The sequence below is a fragment of the Diachasma alloeum genome, unplaced genomic scaffold (assembly GCF_001412515.2).
Source record: "Diachasma alloeum isolate Michigan unplaced genomic scaffold, Dall2.0 Dall_scaffold_00206, whole genome shotgun sequence".
Classification (NCBI taxonomy): domain Eukaryota; kingdom Metazoa; phylum Arthropoda; class Insecta; order Hymenoptera; family Braconidae; genus Diachasma; species Diachasma alloeum.
Window position 1 is genome coordinate 1,623,336 of NW_021680371.1, and position 24,496 is coordinate 1,647,831.

Here is a 24,496-nt window from a genome sequence, read left to right on the forward strand (position 1 = left end):
CCAGAAACGTCCCTCGAAGTTTTACCTTTCTCAAATTCGATAAAGTCGTCCTCATCCTCCCGAGTAATTTATTGAACCTCTCTAGCTCTTGAAACAAGACAATAGCCGTTGGCGTCACCCCCAGCCCGAAGTTCCGTTTAACTTTAATCAAATCATAATCCACCGGGATCTTAGCCAATATATCTTGAGCTAGATTATCGATAAACTCATCCCTGCTGATCCCCGCTGAGCTGACAGCCGTCTGCGGCTGCAACTCTTTGAGATTCGCCCAGACGTCCTTAGTCGCCCTCGTAAAGTACCCGATTTCCGCGTTGGGATGAAGACCGAAGACTTCCGGAGAATTCACGAGAGGCAAGTCCTCGATAAACTCGATATATGATTCTCGATTCCCACTCGGGGGTATGACATAATCGACGTCGTCATCCTGGTAGAAGTGGAACGGTTGAAACTCATCGAAAAGGAAGTCCCCGAAATACTCGTTCATGTACGTCTTCGCGATCCTCCTATCATAGCTGTCGATGATTCTTCCCCCGTACATGACTTCACCTATGAGATACTTCAGGCTGTTCCAAGGAATCCTCTCCTCCTTCCTCGTCCACGATTTCGTCAAGTACGTGTCCAAGATCGAAGTGCAGACGTTGAAATCAGATTCGTTGAAGTCGTAATTAATGTTCCACCCGATATTATCGTATTTCCGTCTCTCCTGTACTACAGCGTGGAAAAACGCAAGAACATACACCAAATCCTTGAAGATCGGGTGTTCACAGTTCTCGAGCGTCTGCCCCCGCATCCTGAAGTACGTGTTCCTGAGGTTCAACTTGAGCCCATTAGGAGGTTCGGTTACAACTTTCAACGACTGTTGTAGAATCCCAATGGGGAAATTCGGAGTAGGATCTGTCGTAATCCAGAGACGGAAGTCTGGGTGAGGTTTCCCAATGATTTCCAATCTCTTCTCCAGCTCTCGAGTGAAGCTCAGGAGCAGATGACAGTTCTGCAGCATCAGCCATTGGCCCCTGGCTGTCGCGTTCTCCAGAAGCTGAACAGCTGCCTTCTCTTGTCCCTGTCCCAGGGACAGATACTGGAACTTTCCACCTCCGCAACCGTATCTCTCTGCCAGTTTCATCAACTCAGAACTGGGATCGGACCCGGGACTGAGGATGAATACGACAGGCATCGTGCAGGTGCTCTGATCGTAGATCATATCGAAACTGATGTTCGGAGGGGCGATGTATTCTTCTCCCATTATCTCGGAGATATAGTTTACGAGACCGCAGTAGACCCTGTCCACTCTAAAGGATCGCAAAAGCATAAGTTTCTGGAACGGATTAAGTTTCACAGAGTATCCGGATGGGAAGTCCTCGGCTTCTGGGTTATCCGACTCGTACCACTCCTTCCAGTCGTCAATGTCACTTCTCAAATCGTCGCACAATTCGGCGAATTGCTCCGGGAAATCTGTAGATAGCTTGACGACGTCCTCCCAATTTGTCGAGGAAAGCCACATCGCTGGATTCGGCCTCTGAGTCTTCTCCAGAGCGACACTCCCCTTGATGAAGAAGTCCAGTTCTGGCTGGGTGATGTTGCCCAAGTTCTGCTCAATCTTAACACAGATTTGGAAGGAGAACAGAAGTTTGTGCTTCTCGAAGATACCGGTACAGCCGTAATCGTAGACATTCTTCGTCAACGTGCTGATGATGTTCCTCAGACGATGTCCGAGGATGTGATTCGGCAGGGCCTTCTTCAAGGAATACGTGAAGATCTCCAAGTAGCTGGTGAGAGAGTATTGGTACATGGAGTTGACGACAGCCATGTCAGCAAGTACAAAGAAGAGGATAGCTCCTCTTTTCGCTGCAGGACGATAACCGTCTCGCAATTTGTTGACTTCCTTAGCTGTCACTTCGGCGAGAGCAATCTTCTCCGTGACTTCAGTTGCGCTTGATTTCGTATTTTCTAGGGTCTCGATTAGGTCAATGTTGTCCAGCATGTTTCCTTGGTTCGTAGATATCTCGCGGAGTAGACTGTCTTCTAGTTGCCGCAAGAGACTCTTGTTCTCACTGGTTTCGGCAATGAGTAATTCTCGCTGTTCTTCGATGTCCGGTCTCTCAGTTCTCACAACAACAGACAGTAATTGATCTTCTAAACCGGTTAATGTCACCATGTAGTTGATTACAGTAGCTTTGGAATAAACTGCTGGATTGAAGGCTGGATTCGATTGCTTTGTGATGAGATATAATCGGAATTTGGGATCGTAATCTACTTCCTTGTCACCTAGTAGAATGAATGTTCGTCCGCCGACAGTCTGAAGATTCTTCATGAGGACGTTATCCAGGATAGGATCGATGTAGTCAACATCCTGGAAGATAACGGGGAAGCCAAACTTGATGGCCATTTCCACCTGTTTCACGAAATCCAGATCATTGAATGTCAAGATCTTTAGATTTTTCTTCTGCTCTTTCTTCTTCAGCCAGTTTATCGCTTGCTGTTGAGGATCGATGCACAGGGAACTTCTCAAAGCCCGCGATGTGAGAATTCCGTTCTGAACGGAAAGCTCATCAGGTGGCAAACCTTCTGAATTCCATTCACTGATCTCTACGTCGTTAGTCAACTGAGTTTCTATTCGATACGGTTGAGACAGTGGAATGCTCTTCTCGAGGACGCTGTTCTGCCAGTCGTCGTAGACCATTTGATTTCTGAACTCATAGCTGAATGGTCCTGCGTAGGATAAGAATCCTGCAGACAGAAGACTGTTTCCTATTATCAGCTCGAGCTCTGCCTGGAGGTTAACCAATTCTTCCTTCCATCGCACGTTCTCTGAAGATAACCCTCCTATCAGTTTGTCTGCAGCTACCAGACGCCGTTCCAGAAGATCTGTCTCTTCCTGAAGGGCTAGCCTGTCGGCCAGAGCTATCTCGTATTTGGCGTTCAATTCTTTCAACTGCTTCTCAATTTTCTGAAGTTCTTTCAGCTCTTTTTCCAGGGCCTTCTGAGCTCGTTCTGCTTCTACCTCTAATGCCTGCACTTTTTCCATCTTCGGTTTTACCTCACGATATACCGCGCAATATTCCAAAACCGCAAGGACAAATTTGTAGAGACCGTAACCAGCTCTGCTGATGGACTCCATCTGGTCTAATTTGTCTGATTTTTTCATCTGAGCTTTCACCGCTTGCTGTTGTTTGAGAGTGATTTCAGTGACGTCCATCTCTTGCAGAGTTCTCAAGAAGCTGGGATCACTCATTAGTCCTTTCGCAGTCTTCCAGGAGATCTCTTTCGCACCTCTAATGATTGCAATGCACTCACCAACCACTTGCACAGGTTCTGGTGGAGTCGCAAAAGATCGGATTTCAGTAATATCGCTTTTTTCTAGTTCATTGAGAGCTATTTTAGCTGAGTCTAAGGCCGGTTGGGCTGCAGCTAGAACTGCTTTAGCCTCCGCAGATTCCTTGGCGATTGTCTTCTTCCGACTCTCGATCTCCTCGCTCTTCTCAGTGCTCAAGTTCTTCTTCTCCATTGCAATATCTGTGCTCTCGCCGATTGAACCCAATAGCTTCTCACAGTTCTGTGTTTGCTTCGATACTTTGATCCTCTGGATAGCCAGGATTTCGTTCAGCTCAGCGAGGGTCTCAGAAGCCTCCGCTATCTTCTTTATGCCACCTGAGAGTCTTTCACATTGTGAAGCTATGTAAGTTTTCTTCTCAGCTAGAAGATTCAAGTACGTATTGATGAAGTCTAAGAAGTGTTTCGGAGTTACGTAGTTTCTCCTTCTGAGCTTGGTCAAGAATTCCGCAGTGTATTCCCCGACGGACTCGTGAACATGAACGACATGTTGGATGATGCTCTTACGATGTTCCTCAGGAACATGAGGATTATCTCGCAGGACAACCGTTGCGACTGCATGGAGAGCTTGCTGTGGCCAAGGGAACATCCAGTCGACAGTCGTGCTGCTAACAAGACCAGGGTAACTTCGACATCTGCATCTTAGGATATCTCCCGCTGGACTCATTGATAAAGCTATCCTCAAGTTAGAGATGCAAGTCTTCTCGAAGTAACTCCAAACGTTCTCTTTCGTGATGCCGAAACCAGCTTCCTTCGCTCGATCCCTGCAGGTGTTGACGATTGAGTCTTTCTCCTCGTCAGAAAATAGTGCTGGTACCACCCCTGTCATCAGCATGTTGTTGACCGTTTCCAGGAAGCTCTCGTCAACGACTTGAGCTGCGGTGAAAAGGAAGACAATTTTCTTATCGTCGACGCCTACGATGTTGTAGAGTTTCTTCATGTCGTCCCTGAAACTGTGGTCGTTGTAGTTCCTTCCTAAGGAGATTTCGAAGATTTCGCAGTTAGCTGCGAAGGAGGCTAATCTTATCACTGATTGCTTTCCACTTCCGCCGATTCCTACAACAAGAATATGCCCCCGGTGCATTCTTAAGGTGCGATGAACCCGAACTAGGTGTTCCAAGGCATCATTGAACAGGACTATGTTCATCTTGGGATTCTTCTCGTTGTATTCTTCCAGGATTTCCATGAAAAGACTGTAGACAGCTTCGTAGTCGAGTACGTCTTCGTAGAAGCGAGGATCTTCACTGCAAGCGTTTCTGAAGTCTCCGAATAAGAGAGGATCGCGCAGAATGTAATCTATAACTTCTTGCTCATCCTCCCAGGACTCCACAGTCTTAACTTTCGCCTCCAAATGTCCGCGAACTAAAGCTTGATCCTCGTCGTTGATCAGACGATCGCAGATGACCCTCGTGAACTCATTTCTCCAGAGTCTCGCAAACTGCTGAACAGTGGGGAAATACTCAGGAGCACTTTGAAGTAGTCCTGCAGAGATCCTTGAGAGGTCTCTCATGTTGAAGATGTAGTGGAACTTCGAGGGCGTCGGGGGTAAATCTGTCGTCACGATCTTGTACAAGTCGTGAGTCAGTTCCACTAGAGTGACAGCAATTCCTTGGACTTCTTCAGGGAAAATCTGCAGGTGGCCGCTTAGAATACTTGTGTAGATATAGTTCAGGGTTTCCTCACTAGGGAGGGTGACGTTGTATACCGCAAACATGGAAATGAACCTCGGATCTACTTCGTTCCTCCCACCACCCGTCTTTCCCATTGCTGCTAGGTAACAAATATCCTTGATGTTCTTCCAATTGAGATCTTTTCCCCTGTCGTAGAATCCACCCCTTTCGAAGAGCAGTTTAAGAAGAGCGATAGGCTGTTGAGTGCCGTAAGTGTCGACCAGTGGCATATTCATGTCGTCTATGAAAACAGTCAACTGCTTCCCAGGGGACGGACCGTAAACATCTTTCGTCCTCTTCTCCAGAACAGATTCAATGTTGCGTTGAACATCCAGAGAAGTTGTTCTGGAGGAGAAATTAATGAGCAGTTTCTGGAATCTGTCTGAGTCTAAACTCCTCAAGAATTCATGAATGACAGCTGTCTTGGATGTGCCTGTTTCCCCAACTAACAGCACTGGCCTCTTCAAATGGTTCATTAGACTGACGAACCATGTTGTCCTCATGGTATCTATCGTAGGGATTAGGATCTCGCTGAACTTCTTAGTTCTGTCGTGTTTGTATCGGGGGATCAGTGCCCTCCAGGGCCTCCAGACTTTTTCAGTAACGTCTAGAACGTAATCATAAAGAGATGAGTACGTGATGGGGATATAGCGAACTGTTGCCAATTTCTCTGGGGTGTCTTCTATCATCATCAGGCCCGCTGTCTTTTTCATGAACTCGTCGAATTGGGCTCTGGATTCTGCTACGAGAGCTGCACCCAGGGAGCAGTAGCAGGATTGGATGAAAATAGCTTCCAAGAGTTCCTTATGCTCGGTGAAGTTCTCGTTGACGTTTTCCTCGTCTTCGCCGACAGACATTTCCCGCGGTCTGGGGGTGGTTTCTTCCGTGGATTGCTGGCGGGAGAGACCATCAATTATGTAGCAAAGTTGGGAGATCATGTTCAAGGCTGTCTGGGGGATGATCATCTTCAAAGGAGTCACTGGCTGAAGTCCAAACATTGCTTGGTAGATCAGTTTCATCGCGCCCTCCACGTACTTTTCAGACAGTTCCCGGAAGGTTGGCTGTTCGGATTCGTCTCTACTGTTTATCCATCTGTCTAGGTACGGCTGGTATCCCAGATTTTTGGGGTCGACGTAGACCATCCCTGCGCGGGAAACTGTCGCGGGGGAGGCGTACTGCAGGTCTCCGACTTCGAAGAGGAGGCTGCAGTAATTCTGGAGTTTAATTCTTTCTTGATTCGCGAGGGTGAGGATCTTGTTATCGTCCATCACGGAGTTCATGTTCTCGATCCAGAGCGCGTCGACGTCCCCGTCGAACAGGATGTATCTTCTTTCGTCCCGGGATGAGTCGACGGGTTTGTTAATCTCGCGGAAAATGCTGCTGAGGAGACCGTCTGTCCAATCTCTGGTCAGCGGATCCAGAATTCCGTAAAGTTCAACTACAGCGCAGGCCTGAGGAAATTGACTATTTTTTAATTGAATTGATGTTTTTCCAACGGAAAAAGTGTTTCGTATGATTTCTATAAATAATCCTACATTTGAAGAGTAGAACATAATGAACTTAATTAACAAGTCCGCTCATGACATTTTGGGAAATATCGCTTTTGTAACCCTCCAGTGATCGCGCTATGAGCAAGGTGCAGTCCTTTTCATTTGTTTCATGATAACTGCCAAAATATCGATAATCACGAAATGCCAATTTAGGAGTTCCTCAAATCATCTGTTCTCGTGGCATTAAATCTGGTTTTATAAATATCGCCTCGATATTTGACATTTTTTTGGATGTGTAATAGAAAAACTTAATTAATTCGCGAAACAACTCTATTGGATTTCCATTAGTTTTTGGCTGATTCTATTGAAATGTTTAACAGAAAATATTCCTTGGAAAGAGTTCATAGAATTCGATTTTTTCATACAACTCACGCTGTTGAGATATTTTCTCTAGAATCTCCTCGGTTCGAATTTTCAAATTTTTTTTTATTCTATTGTTCTCTTCTTTTCATTAAGAAAATCAAACAAAAAAACCGGGAAAATTTGAACCGAGGAAAATAGAATAAGATAGTATAGAAAAATCGAATTCTATTACCTTGTTCGATAGAATATTTCCTGTTGAATATTTCAACAGAATCGGCCAAAAACTAATAGAAAGTTCGATAGAAATCCAATCGAATTGTCTAGCGAATTCGCTAGATTTTCTTATTAAATGTTTTCATACGTGAAATGCTATTGAAGATGGAAGCAAAAAAATGTTAAACATCTTAACTATCCCTGGAGTTCATCGAACTGAACATCGATATGACTCTTATTTGAACATTGATATGATACGAGTCCGATATTTTCCAAGAAGTGATCATCTAGCAAAATCAACTTATCCTGTTGTAAACCTCGTTATTCTTATGAAGGCAATTACCTTCGGATTCAGAACATATAACTTGGTAGGTTTCCCCAGTAAAGTCTGAGCCTTGCACAACGTTTCTATAACTACAGTCTTTCCTCCTCCAGTGGGTCCCACCACCATCGTAGAGTGCCTCGTCATCATAACTTCGTACAGCTGCACAACTTTATCCACCTGCTGAGGCAGTACAATACACCCACTCTCCTGTAAAACTTTTTCAACAGCTTCATTGAAATCGGGGTAACCAACTCTGGGGCAGTCCAACCCCGGGAATAAGTCCATAATCAATCCCAGGAACAGTGGGACATCGTCGAAGATGAATTTCGGGAGATTCATGTCCCTCAATGCTCGCATGAGAACAACATCCTCAGGGAGATCCATGGAAGTTCTTTTCAGCTGTCCCGCCATGTTCAAGACGGACTTGAGTGCCCGAAGACCGAAGTCATAGTGAGTTTGTTTGCTCAACTGTTCCTTAGCAAGGGTGTAGAGTACCGTCATCTTCTTGGCAAGAACTTTCGCTGTTAAAAATCCAGCACTAAATAGTTTGATTTGACAGATCAACTCATTATCGGGCACTATGCATACAACAGGTCTGAATAACGCTTTCACAGATTCTGGGAGCTCAGTTCGACCGGCGTATCCCGGATTCATTGTTATGAAAATACCAACTTTCCTGTCCAGCACGATATCTTGACCTTCAAACTTGAACAGATAACAACAATTAAGTACAGTTGCATCCTCCCGCTAGCTGAGTTCAATGACTTGTTGGGCTAAAAGGTTGGTAAGATGTACCAATTCTGTAAATTCACTCGACTGCACCGAATTTTACTGGCTTTCTGTTCAAATGGAGTCGTAAAACAAAGCCAAGACCATTTCGTGCGTAGTGCTGCATGTGGGTTCTCGGAATATTAATGAGGGGAACAATTATCTACCCAAAAAATGGATGAGCAAAATTTAATAGCTGATCAGTTATATTGTAAATAGATCCGAAAAAAAGAAAGCCAACGGCACGTGGTGTTCCCAAGCGGTCACCCATCCAAGTACTAATCACGCTCAACGCTGCTTAGCTTCAGTGATCGGACGAGAACTGGCGTTTTCAGCGTGATATGGCTGTTGGCTGAAATTTTATTTTTTTTTAATTCGATTATGTTCTGCGAATTCGCGGTCTGAACAACAATACACATCACCAAATATTACAGATTTTTCGCGATTAATCGCGCTCTACTTCCCATGTCATCGTATATGAATACCCGGTTAGCGAGACGGATTCGGCAGTTAGTGAATGCGTTCTAATACCGCAACAGGCAGGATTTTAATAATACAAAATCACTAAAGACAGCAGCAACGTCTTTGCCACGGATCAGAACATGTAAGATTATATTGACATCAGACGGTGATTTTAAAAACTTTGCGTCAACGACATTGATCCTATCTTTAATGATTTTTTATTTTGTAGATATTGATTTTTTTTAATCCGACAAAGGAGAGCTCTCCTCCTTCACGGAAAAAAAATATACTCAACTCGGGTATAATATTCCGAAATCGGGAATATATCTGTATACCGGAATCCGAGATTTTATATTATAGAATCCGGAATAGTATATTTCGAAATCCGGAATAATATACCGGAATCCGGAATATTATATTCCGGGATTCGGGATAATGTTCCGGAATTCGAGACATTTTATTGTCGATTCCGAAATAACACACTGACACGCAGTCACACGTTCTTAGAACACGTTCCTTTTTTTTTAATCAACAGTCATATCGCGCTCAAATTGCCAGTAAATGGGTTTAGACTAGATCTTGAAGTTGTTTTTTAACGTTTCATCATATCACCATAACGTTTCGAATGCATGTCATTTTCAACATATCATTTTGCTCCACGAAACTTCTATTTTTTTCAACGGTGTTTAGTTGCTCATTGCTACTTTTGATTCAATTATGAATTCTTAGTATAAGTTCGGAATTTTTTTCAACAAAATTTCAGCCAACAGCCATATCACGCTGAAAACGCCAGTTCTCGTCCGATCACTGAAGCTAAGCAGCGTTGAGCGCGGTTAGTACTTGGATGGGTGACCGCTTGGGAACACCACGTGCCGTTGGCTCTTTCTTTCGAATTTTTTACCTTTTCAGAATAGCTGATAAGCAATAAAATGTTACTGAGAAACAATTAAGTTTTTTAAAAGTTTCATCCACTTCGCGAGTAGATGATCATTCGTTTTCAGGCTCGAGAACGGGTAAATTTAATCGCGGAATCGGTTTTCGCTAATATAAACTTGTGAAAAACGTTCAAATTTCATCTATTGAATTTTTAAAACCGGCTTTTCAAAACTAACTGATCTCTTATTTCCAATAAAACAATGACTTGAAAATCTAAACAAAATTGCATCACAATATAAGTACATCCGCTATCGATGCTGTTTTTCCTTTCAATTGAAAGATATTCAGAATCTTCTGAATTCTAACTAGAATCAATTCCTCACGTTGCTTGAAACAATAGTATATTTGAAGTAATACCATAAATCGATCAGATTTGGCTTGAAGAGCTGATCGAATCGTTTGCAGTTGTGTCGATATTACCGAGAGAACAGAAATATCAATTCGATTGAATTCATCAAAACATCCCCAAGCTCCACACTGCGCCAATCCTCCTAGTGTCTTTCCAATGGCTACATAATCCATCCCTTCACCGCAATTAGTAACAATGCATAATAATCCCAGGGCTTTCGCTAAGTCTTTCGTTGTTTCCGTTTTCCCAGTTCCTGCAGGACCTGAGAAACAGAATTTGAAATTTCCCACATGATCTATCATGATCATTCGATGATTTATCATGATCTATCATGATCATTCAATTTTAATAGCGGCTACGACAAACAAATAGATAATAAATGAATGAATTTTACCTGCGGGAGCACCACCCAAATGCATAGAAAGTGCCTGAGTGATGGTTAAGTAAATTCTATCCGTCAACGGAGTAATCACAAGTCTCCCATTCAACCCCATATACTCATATCCATACTCAAATCTCCCTGTGCACTGATTAACCCAGACATTATCCAGATCATGGACCCAGTAGAATTTCAGCTGGCTCTCCCACTCAAACTCCATCGCATTCATAATACTATCCCTGACAAATCCATCGATAATATCTCGAATATGTACATCAACCGTCAGGACAGTATCCAACTTCTTGCGATCGTTGTTCGTGAGGCCATCGCCCCCCATCAGCGTCACAACTTCATCCAACTGATTGTTCAACTGCTGGAGGTACTCTTTCATCGCCCGCTTGGAACCGTCCCTTATTTTCTTGAAGACATTCTCGACTTCTGCCGTCCACCAAATCTGATTAGCCACAAGGATCATCATCCCCTGAAAATCGAGGATCCATTTGGTCCTTGGCCTGTTCTCCGTTCCATAATCGTAGACTGCCTTCTTCGTGAGGTATCTATTAGATCGTCTCATCTCCTCTAGCGCGTGCACCATCCACTCCTCGATCTTGCCCTCAGCCAGAACCTTCTCCCTGAACTCCATGATCTCGTTTTCACACGAGATCAGAGCTGTGGCTACAGTTCTCTCTTCGTCATCGCCTAATGGCTCCCTCTCAAGTCTGAGTTTATCCAAATTGTCGAACATCTTTCCGATGTGCTCTTGGATAGCTTCCGGGTCAGTGCTACCCAGGATTCCTAGGAGTTCTTCATCGCTCAAGAAGTTGAATCGAGGGAAGATCATGCGTTTGCTGTTCAAGTACTCTGTCAATGATTTCTGGCACCTCTCGAGGCCATCGATCAGAGACAGAAAGGCATCTCTCCTTCCAGGAATCATGCAGCATTCGTAGACGTTCAGTCGTTTCGCTGTGTCCATCATGTGTTTCCTGAAGGCGTTATCAATGTCATCGAATTTTCTGGCCTCGGCAGGAAGCTGAGTCCTGATGTCGCCTCCTACGAAAATCCCCTCGAGGTAGAGCCAACGTCTCTGTAGCTCCATCCATGCCTCCACGACTTCGGAAATTGTCTGCAAGGACTTCTCCCATTTCTGGACAGTTCCGAGGAACGGTCCGATGAATTGGGAGGCAGCCATGCTCTGTAAGTTCATCGTGTTGTCTTCCAACACTTGGTTCAGCTCGTCCACTGGACCCAGGATGAATCCTCGGTCTTCCGAGCCTGGAATTTTATTTTAGTTCGTATTATTTCCGGCTGAAGAGAGATTAAAGGGTGAGAGGAGAACCTTTGAAGTGCTTTATGACTGCAAATTCCATTGTATTCCAGGAATCTGAGATGTCCTTGACACCCCTCTCTATCGCCAGTTCTTTCACTGCGTTTGTTACGATTACGTTGGCGATGTCCTGGAATTTCGCCAAGTCCATGGCGAACATATTCTCCAATGTGAACCTGAATTGATGCGAGCAAGTAAGAGTACTGATACAGTAGTGAAGATGAAGTGGTAGTGAAGTGGTAGAACATAATGAGCAACTCGAGTAGAAAAATTCAATTGAAAATTCTAGGACATCAACGAGAAATTCAGATTTTGTTTCTTCCCTCTTCATACCTTTGTTGCATGAAAAAATATTTCGATAGTGGAAATGTTTCATAAAGAATTTAAAGGGACTGTTTTTAACTGAAGAAGTTTACTGAAAGAAATGTTGTGTGACTTTTTTTTAATCAATGAGTAAAAAAATGTTTTTGCACTTCGCTACCAATTAGATGTCTCATAATTTATGCATTTGTACACAGTATAAAAAAACCCATATCTCACCCTTCCATGATTATTCCTCACAGTATGCATTAATCGATAATTTCAGTTTGTATGATAATAATTTTTAAAGGCTCTGTAAATACTCCACAAATTGAATTGTTGAATACGACATTGATAGCGAAAGGATTGACTGCATCCACTGTTTTCATCACACTGTCCGTCAAACGCCATTTACGGACATTGTGAAGAAAACTTATCTTCGTCACTCAGCTGAAAACAACTTTTCCGTATTGACCTTCACTTTTCCTCGTCCGGGGATTGGTATTGGCCCTTCCCCAAACTCGTACAAGTGAAAATCACTATGGAAATTTTTTTTTCTGCCTTGCAACGAAAATAGCTATTTCGGCCGTATGTCGAACTCCACTACTTCTAATGGATATGAGCCCTACACCCCCAGGCGTGTGACTCGAGGGGCTATTCACTACCGAATATCGTGAGACAATGATTGCTGATTTCAAGTGATTTCAAAGAATAGTTTGTTTCAAGCTATTTCAAGTGCTTTCATGAAGAAAAAATGAAGCGTTCACATCACGTCGCTTTGCGTAGAAATAATTAAAATACATTGTGTTTTTATTTGGTTTTTGGTGCAATGGAAAATTGCCTCAGGACAACTGAGTAAAATCCGACTGGGTGATAAAATAAAACCTTGTGAATTGCGAACAAGTTGCAACGGGGAACTTATTTTACAAGAGGCAATGAGAGGTATCGAACGCGAGTGATAGGTGAAAAAACTGAACGTCATCAATGCTTGAGGTAAAAATTGGAAATTTTTTGCGCCTTTGGGTCCTCGAGAAATATCGATCTAGAAGAACTCTGACCAAAAGTGAAATCTTGCTTGAAATAAAGATGCTAACTTGAGCGAGGACTTAATATCCTTAAGATTTATCAGTCATTAATATTGAATGTTAAACTATCACTGAGATTATTTGTCCAATATGAGTCCCCGCGCCTTTCAGGTGCCATATCAAAATGCTGGCATAAAAAATTTGAAACTGTTATGCCTTTGGGTCCTCGAGAAATTTCGATTTAGAGGAACTCTGACCAAAATTGAAATCTTGCTTGAAATACAGTTGCCAACTTAAACGAAGTACTTAAATATCCTTAAGATTTATCGGTAATTAATATTTAATTTTAAAGTATCACTGAGATTATCTGTCCACTATGAGTCCCCGCACCTTTCAGGTGCCATATCGAAATACTGTCCAGTCTTGTCCATGAGCTCTTGCCAATGTCTCTCGCGCATTGCTTCGTTCTTGAGTTCAACAAACAGTGGCACTGAGTTCCTAAACGCTTTCATGCCGGCCTCAAGCGTCTGGCCAACGCTCAATTTCCTCACGGGCTTCGGCAGCCTGCGGAACTCTTTGATGTACTGCTCCATCCCGTCGATGAGCTGCTGAGGATTCAAATTTGCCCAGAGGGTCTTCGACCAAATGTCCCTCGCACTCTTCTGGGTCTTGTACAATGCGAAGATCATTTCCATGCCGTCGTATTCCTCTTTCACTTTGATGAAGGGAGAATAGTCTGCCGGCTCGAGGTCGAAAAGGACTTCCGCATTCACTAGGTCGAGACGCTTTGCTTCTAATTCACTGATGAGTTTTCCAAACTCCTAAAGAAGGAAAAGAAAATGTAATTGAACAAGAATGGAAATATGACCATTACTGAATTAATTACCGGCATGATCTTCATTCCCGCATCAAGATCATCTCCAACACTCCCAGGTCCCGTTTTCTCAAAAAGATCCGCAAACTTGATGCATTCCGTCCTGAAATCCTCGATCTGATCCTGCGTCATCTGGCAGAATTGATCCTTCGTGCTCTCCAAAGTCGTCGATCTGTACAGAGCCCCAAGGTACAGAGACTCCCACTCCTGTTGGATCTTGTGAGCCTCTACCTCATCCTCAATCGGGTACTGTATCTCATGCATTTTCAAAGTCCTGAACGTCTCCTGATACTCGTTGTACTGCACCTCCGCCTGCACCCCCATCTTCTTGACATTCGCAATCGCTTGCATAACTGTTTTGAATTTCTCCAATCCACTGACAACCAACTCGATATCAGACCTGAATTTTTTTATTTTAGTCTTCAAGTTGTTCATCGATTGCTGGGTTTCGGAGAGGAGATAATTCCCCAAGTCTTGCTTCCACTGTTGAGAGTGGTCTTTAATGCTCTTCAGGAGAGGTGATAGATTGATTCTAATGCTGGTAACGTCGGAGTATGACACCATGTCGTCGATTTCCTCGATTACTGACCCATAGAACGTGAACTTCTCGTCGTACTGGAGGAGAGTTGGATTTGTTGATGCGAATGTCTCGCACAGCTGGATCTTGTCGAACCTCCAGAGATTCCCATACTTTTTCCATCTTTGGAGGTATCTCCAGCAATCTGTCGCTAATTTGTGACTTGTCTCTTGGACGGCTGTGATCCTGTCGTTGATAATCTTGAAAATATCAAGACAATCAATGGGGGTTATTATAATTATGGTAATAACTGGTGAAAAATTCATGGGACATTGTTTTCGATGTTCCGAGGAATATCTCTGAGTGTAACAGAGATAGGAAAATTTTATTTAAGGTCTTTGTTGTAATTTTAATTTTTTTCATTTTTTTCGAAAAAAAAGGCCGGAAAATTTTGCAATTGCTCTTAGATTCAGGGATTTTATTCTTTACTTCGCTATCAAACTCGAAAATAATTCAAAAATTGAAAACTGCCCCTGGATTTTATGTGATCGTGTAGCGGATGGGGGTTTTAAGACGTTTCGTCAAAAATGTAACTATAATTAGAATTACGTTATTTTGTGTAGAAATTAGAATGTTTTTTTGAAATTTTTACTTTATATTAGAATTTTAAGCATTTATTCAATATTTTACTAAGAATTTCTGTCAACATTCTTGGAAGACCAATAACACGCACGAAAAATTTAATAGAAAAACCTAACAAACTCGTTAGACAATTCTATTGAATTTCTATTGACCTTTCTATTAATTTTTGACCAATTCTATTGAAATGTCCAATAGAAAATATTCTATATGAAAAAGTCAATAGAATTCGAATTTAAAACTTATTCTGTTGAGACATTTTCTATAGAATTGCTTCGAATTGAATTTTCAAAGTTTTTTCATTCATTGTTCTTTTCTTTTCATCAAGAAAATTAACCAACAAAACTTGACCCAAGAACTTAAACATATCTCACACAGACAAAACAAAATTTTTCTTCAAGAAATTTTGTGCCTGTCCTAAGAACGAGAACATTTTTTTTTTATGACAACAAAGTGATTTCTTAAACCAAGTCTAGTTGAGCTAATTCATTTAATTGTTTTCAGCCTCAAATGAAAAATGTTTTAATGCAAAAACGACTTGATTTGGTTGGAGAAGTTGCCATCTTATCATGAACTAATTGCCCTCATATTTCGGACAAGTATAAAATTTCTTGACGAAAGGTTTCTTCTCTCAGTGTAAGATATTTCGCTCTTGAAAATTTTCGAGCCATGAGTTCCTTTAGATACGTAAGGACGTACTTCTCTGAAAGTTTTTTTCTATTCAGTGTGTTGATTAGTGGTAGAACCACCCATGACATCTTCAGTAATTACTCATGACTGCACGTATGAAAAAATCGTATAGAAATTTTCTATACGGATTACGTATAAAAATTCTATGGGCTTTCCGTATATGATATTCGGATATTTCTATACCAATTATTTTTATACATAAATTTTTACATAAATTTTTGTTTTCATACGAAAGATGTCTAAACGCTCCCGAGAAAAACGTAGAGAAATGTCGCAACTCCATACGAAATGTTTCTATACATGTGGCAGTGGCTCGTATAGGATCAAACCTATAGAAATCGTATAGAAATAACTTGTATAAAAAATATCCGTATAGAAATATCCGAATATCATATACGAAAATCCTATAGAAATTCTATACGCAATCCTTACGCGGAGAGAAATTTTCTAGACAAATTCTAGTACGAGTACTAGAACAAATCACAATCCACCGGCTGTGAAAAATTCTAGTGCTGTTAAGGTAAAATTTCTTGCTATTTCTGGTAAAATTTTGGGGGATTTCTGTGAAATTTTAACAGAAATACGGAGAAAAATTCACGTTTTCCCCAATATAATTTCTCGTGCCGGCACTGGAATTTTTTCCTGGCGGTCACTTTGCGCTGTTTTCCCGTGCTAGCACTAGAATGTTTCTAAAAGATTTCTCTCCGTGTACAGAAAATTTCTATACGATTTTTTTCTATAGAAAAAACCTAAGGCATTCGCAAAACAGTTTTATTCAATTTTTTACTCATATTTCCCGTACAATTGAGCAAAGACGTACCTGAATGCTCATGACATCCTCAAAAAAACTGAAAACCGTAGTCTCCTCACTGTTCTCTTGTTTAATTGGTTTACACTGATGGCAAGTCCCCAGCATCCACCTCGGGAAAACTTTGCATCTCTCAAGCAGATCCTTAACATCATGGAGAATTATCGAATAAATCTCACTGGGTGAAGGCCGCAGAACCACTTCAGACGCCAGCAAGATTGCATCCACCTGGAAGATAACTTTATCTCCGGAGAGTAAATTATTAAGCACTTCCAAGTTTCTCACGAAGCACGTGATGAATGCTGTGAAAAGTTTCTGCTCGTATCTCTCATAGAACTGCTGCATTTCTGCGCTTCTTCCTGTTGATGTTCCCTCAACGAGACTCTCCAATTTGATGAGCATGGGGCTGATGGAGTCGTATACTCGCCGCATCGCGGCGATGAGCTCAGTTCTTTTCAACTCAATATCCAAGAAGTAGGTCTTGCAAGTGCTCAGTTCGTAGTCCGGGTCGTTGGGATCTTTTGTTGTCGTGAATAAGTTGTAGCAGCTGATTTCGCTCTCTATTTGCCGATCGAGGTTCAATTTCATTTGATTCACTTGACCTACTATTGATGTTAGATTCTTGAGGAGTTTCTTTGATTCTTCGGCGTAGTCGGAAATTCCCAAGGTGTACCAATTCAGACGGGTTACTCCTGGTTGAATCCGCTTTTCGATTTGTTGGATCGCATTTTTCAGTAATTTTATCTGGTACACGGAGAGAAAAATTCAATAAAAATTACCAGAAAAAAATGTAAAAATTACGTTTTAGATTTGTTACGTAAAAATTAGTCACCCTTCTGATGACTTACCGCTGTGAGGACAACAAGTCGTTCCATAATTTTTCCCCAACGATCGGAAATTTTACGGAACGGAACGTAGAAATAACTCACCAGCTTCATAAAAATTGTTGAACGTTCAAGAGTTTTTTATTTTCGCGGCATAATAAGTCGGGGAGCTTCTGTAAGATTTTACTTCTTCGGGAAAAATTACGTGACAATTTCGTACTATGTTCGGTGATGAACCTGAAGATTCACTGAACATTTCAGATTTCTTATTTTCCATTTCTGTAAAAATTTCCGGAAAATGATTCCCTATTGCGGATTACGTGAATTGTTCCGTAATTTTTACTGAATATTCCTCTCCGTGTAGAAAATAATTCAATTATATCAAGTTCAGGTTCGATGATATTTAGAAAAATTGAGTGGAACAGGCTATCGCATTCGCCAGAGGATTCAATCGAAAATTCTGTGCATTAGTTTTCGATGATTTGTTTGGATTTATAATATCAAAAAAATCCAACAGCTGTAGCCAATTATAAGGTAAAATCGCCGCAGCGTCAGGGAATCCCCGCGAAATCATCCACAACCTATAGGGCGCCACTGTAGAGCGAAGGTGATGTGAGAAAAGCGCGACCACTTAACGCGTCAGTAGGTGCGCAATGAGCCTTTCCCCCACAAAAATTTTCACTCCATAGGAAATATAGGGTATATTTCCCTAAAAGTGCAGATATTGCGCTAAAATTCTTTAAATGTCTGCAGTAACTCTTCTAGTTGAGCCTGCACAGCAAAAACAAATGTCTGAATTTCACACACCTTTTGTAGACATTTTCCAGACACTAAAAAACACTTGAATAAAATAAAAATTTGTCTGAAGTTCAAACATGAATTAAGATGTTCGGACACCTGTTCGTCAGAAGTTCAGACACATTTTCATTTTATTCAGACGTTTTTTAGTGTCTGAAAAATGTCTACAAAACGGTGTGAAATTCAGGCAGTCGTTTTTGCTGTGTGATAGTGATAAAAGTCGTCTATCGATCAGGATTGAGGAGGAAACAATAGTATATTCCACCACGGCACTAGCCGTGAACGATATTTTCCGTAATGATTTTCACTTTCACAAGTTTGGGAAAAGGTCAATACCATTGCCCGGACGAGGAAAAGTGAAAAGTGACAGTACGAAAAAAATATTTATGTCACACGGCGATAAAAGTATTATCTGGCGAATGTGATTATAATCCTCGCCTTCGGCTCGGATTATAAAGCCACATAACATGACATAGTCTACTATTTCTTCGGCTCGGCCGACATTTTTTACGTGTTACGGGTGCGGGACTCGGCTTCTGACCCCGAACAGCGCCGCCTGCGGCGATATTTGGCTCAACTCTCACGCGAGGCCGGTGGGGGATTCCCCCATCGCACGCCACAAGAATGCTGGTGAAACCGCGCGCCTACTGCCGGGTTAAGGGTTCAACTTATTTAGCCCGGATATGATCGAAGCGTTTATATGCTCATTCTTCCTCAATATTAATTTAATACTCACATCTGCATTATCCAATTTATTGATGATCTCGTTATACTCATCAATCATTGTCTGGGCACTTTCAATATCCCCCCTCAATCTATCCCTCTGGATTCCCACATCCCTAACAGGCTCTGGCAGGGCATATCCGAGGTACTCGAGCAATTCGGCCTCGTGAATTATCTCGAAAACTTCCCAATCGAAGTTCACTTCGAACCGCAATTGATTTTCTATCATTATCTTGCCATCCATCATCTCCATCCAGGTGACCTTCGTGGCATGCTGGGGTTTATCAGGAGATGACATCGTGGATATTCGTGGGAGTTGACTGTGACGTATTGCTTTTCCTTCGGATTTTGTCTTGGAGAAGGAGTCGACGTTCGTGCTTTTAGAAGCCGAAATAGAGGAGTTTTTCGATTCTTTGGTTTTGTCTTTTTTTGCTAGGATCTTCCCGATTATTTGAGCCTCTAATACTGGAAAGATTATCAATCAGCCAATGAGTCAATTGAAATTCATTACTATCAATGTTATATACTAGATTTATTTATACTATTTTATTTTAATTTATTCTCTTTCCATTTCTGTCTTCATAATTAGATGACTTCAATTTTATTCATTCTTATTCCTATTATATTTTTTTTTCCTTAATTGGCAAGTTATAACATTGAATGAAGCGGAATTGTGTTAAAGATAAATAAAAAGTGTTTTTTTTGTCAAAACAAACGCACCAGACAAAAGCCATTAGAAAACTCATTCGGGTAATAGAAAAATCTCTCCATGTATTCCTGAAAATTGAAAAAATCTATTTTTCTCTTCATATGGTAAAAGCATATCGGTACTCCTCATTCCTATTGCTGGATTACAATTATTATTATGAAAAGAAAATGAAAAAAAAGTGATCAAGGGATAATTGGCTAGAAAATGCCCAACAACTATTAGATACATCAAATTATTAATTTGCAATTTCCTCCCTATTGAGTTTATTCCCCCATATTATTCAAAAACGCTCTTTGAAAATGTTCAGCCTTTTTTCAACGTTTTTTTCATTGTACAATCATAATTTTTGGAAATTCCAGGGTTATGTAAAACTGAATAGCAATTGAAGATCATTTCAGATTATCAAAATAAAAAAAACAATCAAGATCACGTTCGAAGGATAATCCACCCGGGCCTTAAATTCGATTTCTATCCTTGTCTTTTGATAGAATGAATAGAATACATGACAGAAATTGACAATTGGAGACGATAAAAATTTTATCGAATTATTATTACGTAATAATGTAATATAAGAGAATGAGTCATATAGAAAAATGAAGACGGTTGACTTTTTTCTACTGAAGATCTGTCGAAAAGGCGTACGTTTGAAAACCGACTAATTATCCTCTACCATTTCTCTAATGAATTGTCTTTCAGTAAAGCCTTACTCTTTTCATCAGACACCGGAATCATCCTCAGCACATTCTTCTTCATAGTCTGAACAACCACCGCATGCGCTCTGTCTATCCAGGCATTAAATTTCATCTCCTCGTACTCTTTCATCTTCCTCGCGATCTCCAAATATCGACTGAACGTCATAGTCTTCAAATGACTCTCTTTTATTTCATCCACATTTTGGAAAATCAAAATTGGCTTGCGGAGCCGGTGAAACAGTTGTCTCTCCCAGAATATTGCTCCAGCAACTGGGGGATGGTGACGTAGTAAAGGAGGATCCCTCTTTCCTGAGGAAATCAAATCAGTCCGGTGAGTTTCAAGGGGATTTAAGGGGAGATGACCCTCCACACGCCATTACATAGCACAAAAAAACGATAATACGATTTTTTCCTGAATTGTACAAAATCATCAGTTCCGTTTTTATTTTCTTTCGTGAACGGATGAATAGTTCAAATAAATGGATACTTGGAATAAATTAATGAATCCATCCACTATCTAATCAATGAAATTAAGGGTATTGATGGGGCTAATTAGCTCCGAAAATACTGTACACCATACTATATTCATTAAGGAATATCCTTAGAAAATAAATTTTCCTTACGATTGTCCCCATGTTTTTCATCATGGCCGGGTTTTTTTCCCCACACTGATAGAATGATTCATTTATTTCAAACGAGATTCGTTAACTATTAACGAATTGTAGAGTTGAATATGACCAAATAAATATTCGTTAATAGTCAACGAATGGTTCACTTGAAAGATGAAAGTCGAGTTAAACAAGGCTCCTCAAATATGCATTTGTTAACAATTAACGAATGAACATTTGGTGACGCCAAATAGACCCTAGCTTCCAACCAAATCCATTCATTAACAATAACTAATCTGTTCTATCAGTGCAGTTGAAAAATTCCCGGAAATTTTTCCGTCAATCCTTTCTCGGCGAATTGTTCTCACTGAGATTAATTTTCCTTACGAATTTTTTTCATGTGTGATTTTCTTTGGAGTTTTTTTTCAGAAAATGCTGATCAGGGATGGCCAACAATATTTGATTTCGACAATATTAAAAAGGATTACCTACTTATAATTGATCAAAGTTTAGCTATACTCACCGAAATTTAAAATATTATAAAAGTTGGTAACTAAATTTTTCGATTAATGACGAATAAAATATTTGATAATATTGAATTGTAAATTTTTCATTAAGAAGTTTATTCTAAATTTTAGGTACTTGATTTTCGATTATCCAAATAATCGTCAATCTTCCTACCTACATTATTGGTTAATAACAGAATTCAAAATTTGAATGTACAAATTGATGATTAATTTAATTTTAAAGGCGTACACACGCGTAAAATATAATATTTAAATTTATTTTTAAATTTATGTTAACAATTGACAACTTCATTTCTCTCTTTTTCTCTGGAACGTTTCGACATCTTTCGTATGAAAATAAAAATTTATGTAAAAAATTATCTATAGAAATGATTCGTATAGAAAATATTCGTACAGAAATATTCGAATATCATGTACGCTATAGAAATGCTATAGAATTTCTATACGCAATCCGTATAGAAAGTTTCTATACGATTTTTTCATACGTGTATTGTCTCGCGATATACCTTAAATTCCCTGTCCTTTATTACCTTGATTGAATATCCCTTCGACTTCGTTAATTTCTTTACAAAACTGCTGCATAATAATATCGAACTTCGTGAGTAACTGTTTCTGAATAGCATCTCTGGTCTTCATGTTCTTGAACTTCAACAAAACCTCCAGTGCCTGTTCCGCACTGATGAGCTCCATGAAGCATTCGTCGATAAAAAATTTCGCATCATTCTCCAAGTACGATACTTCGAGGAAGAACCAGTCCATCGTGGCGTCCCAATTTTCTTTGTTGAATTCAGTGAAAATATTGAAGTCCGCATTTTTCACCGGATCGATTAATTCGTCAACTCGCTTGATAATCGTATCTATTTGAGCGGGATCATTGATCGCTGATTTCAGGTCCGCTCCGAATATGTTGTAGAAGTCTTGGAGAACACTGGCGATTTTATTCAAGTCGGCGCATACTTTCGCGATGTATTCGGTTTCTTTGAAGAGCCGTTGCTGATCGAACTCCCAACGAGTTCCTTTGCCCGAGTGTTCAATATCTTGACGGGTTTTTAAATACGATGCTTTCCAACTCTTCATCATTAAGTGAGCGTCCAGAGTTTTTTCTAGGATTTCTTCTAGAGGTTTCCTATGAAAGCAACGCATTCAAGATTTTCTTCAACACTACACGCACGAAAAAATTTAATAGAAAAGTTAATAGAATTCGATTTTTCTATGTACACGGAGAGAAAAATTTAACAAAAATTACCAGAAAATAACGTAATAATTACGTTTCGAAACGTAATTCGCGAGTGAAGTAAAATTCAATAAAAAGTGTGAGTCGAAAATTAAATTGTACAAATCGCCACGTAAATTCTACGATTTGTTCCCTAAAATTAACCACTCGTCTGATGACTCAGCGCTGTGGGGACAACAAGTCGTTCCGTAATTTTTCCCCAACGATTGAGAAATTGTACGTAACGGAACGTAGAAATAACTCACCAACTTCATAAAAATTGTTGAACGTTCAAGAATTTTTTATTTTGGAGGCATAATAAGTCGGCAAGTTTCTGTAAGATTTTACTTCTTCGGGAAAAATTACGTGACAATTTCGTACTTTGTTCGGTGATGAACCGAAGAATTTACTGAACGTTTCAGATTTCTTCTCTTCCATTCCTATAAAAATTGCCGGAAAACGATTCCCCATTGCGGATTACGTGAATTGTTCCGGAATTTTTACTGAATATTTTTCTCCGTGTAACTTATTCTCTTGAGATATTTACTATAGAATTCGCTTAGCAGAAATTTTCTAAGTTTTTTTCATTCTATTTTTCGTTTCATCAAAAAAATCAAACACGAAAACTTGGAAAATTTGACCTGATCCAGCCAACAATTTACCGGTAAATTTCCGGATATTTACCGGTCTTGCGGGGGACTTTTAGATGGCATCCGTAAAAATTATTCCCTGGGGAGGAAATTTTTGAAATGTGTCTCATGACAATTGGTCATATTACCAATAAAAAAAATCACGCAAAACTCCAATTCTTGCATTAAAATTACGTCACGACCAAAACATATAAAAAAATTTGAAATTTATATCAAACTATATTGATAGTGCAAAGAAGGAATCACATGCTAATTTTATTTTTAATAATTAAGTTTATAATTTACCGGAAAAGTTCCTTGACAGATAAATTTTTCGAAGTATTTTGACACAGTTGCCACGAAATTCTATCCAACATCAGAATCATCTTCTCCTCAGAACTGTAGTACTTGGAAAGGACCCAAATCATTCTCAATCCTTCCATGAGCGTTGGAATGGACTCAGCGATTGTTTTAAAATCGTCAGTCTCAGTCATCAACTATAGACAAGATAACCTGTTGAGAGTCATGAGTGAATTCTATAAAGGAATAAGGAATTTGCATGGACCTCAGTTTTCCTTAATTTCCCTATTCACCCAATCTACATAACCCACAGATAGCTAAACGAAAACAATTATGGAGAAATATTGCTCAAACATTTTATGATAATTGATTAAAAATCAGTCATTTTTGAACCCTATTATTTCGACCCCGATGTTACGGAGTGGCATAAGTAATGTTGGGTACACGTATGAGAAAATTTAATAGAGTAACTTAACGAATTCGTTAGAAAATTCTTTTGGAATTCTCTAAAAATTCTATGAGGATTCTATTAAAATTCTCGAGAATTCTCGTTAAAATTCTAGTTGTTTTTTATGCAGATTCTATTACATATTTGATAGGAAAAAGGCAAAGCTAGAATAGGGAACATACATTTTTTTCAAATTGATCAAATTCCCATTTCAATTTGTTTTATGGGTCATAAAAAAAATATTCCATGGAAAAAAATTTGATTTTGATATGGATTATTAATGTTAATAATGAGTTGAAAGTTGATCGCTCGGACGGGGCACTCGGACGCTGATACGTCACAGCACGGCAGTCACACTAGGCTGCTAACGTGCGAGAGAGACAGCGCGCGTCGGCTCTGTCGACTCCCGCTACGAGAGTGAGTGAGAGGCGTGACGACTACAGTGCTGTGACGTCACAGCCCACTCGAGGCGCCCAAAAAGTGCACTTTTCAATCAACGATTTCTCATTGAAAAATGCGAATTGGTCGGTTCAAAAAATTATTGGGGAGATTGTTACAATTTC

General features: G+C 40.2%; 1 protein-coding gene and 2 non-coding genes across 3 annotated transcripts in view; 1 reads left to right on the forward strand and 2 right to left on the reverse strand.

Annotated features, from left to right (window-relative positions):
• The window catches only part of LOC107036116 (dynein heavy chain 10, axonemal), a 39,261-nt gene that overhangs the window by 2,466 nt on the left and 12,299 nt on the right, over positions 1 to 24,496 (reverse strand). The window contains exons 10-21 of the mRNA XM_029125953.1: positions 23,492 to 23,682; positions 21,874 to 22,469; positions 20,224 to 20,517; positions 18,821 to 19,272; positions 16,475 to 17,206; positions 13,821 to 14,585; positions 13,325 to 13,755; positions 11,622 to 11,785; positions 10,301 to 11,557; positions 9,915 to 10,168; positions 7,410 to 8,096; positions 26 to 6,451 (exon numbers count right to left, since the gene is read on the reverse strand). Of these exons, the coding sequence (XP_028981786.1) occupies positions 26 to 6,451; positions 7,410 to 8,096; positions 9,915 to 10,168; positions 10,301 to 11,557; positions 11,622 to 11,785; positions 13,325 to 13,755; positions 13,821 to 14,585; positions 16,475 to 17,206; positions 18,821 to 19,272; positions 20,224 to 20,517; positions 21,874 to 22,469; positions 23,492 to 23,682 (12,249 nt within the window). The remainder of the gene's footprint in view (positions 1 to 25; positions 6,452 to 7,409; positions 8,097 to 9,914; positions 10,169 to 10,300; positions 11,558 to 11,621; positions 11,786 to 13,324; positions 13,756 to 13,820; positions 14,586 to 16,474; positions 17,207 to 18,820; positions 19,273 to 20,223; positions 20,518 to 21,873; positions 22,470 to 23,491; positions 23,683 to 24,496) is intronic.
• Positions 8,394 to 8,512, reverse strand: LOC114841102. The gene has a single exon (XR_003783019.1). It is a non-coding gene; the product is annotated as a 5S ribosomal RNA (ribosomal RNA).
• On the forward strand, positions 9,384 to 9,502 carry LOC114841101. Its single transcript, XR_003783018.1, has one exon. It is a non-coding gene; the product is annotated as a 5S ribosomal RNA (ribosomal RNA).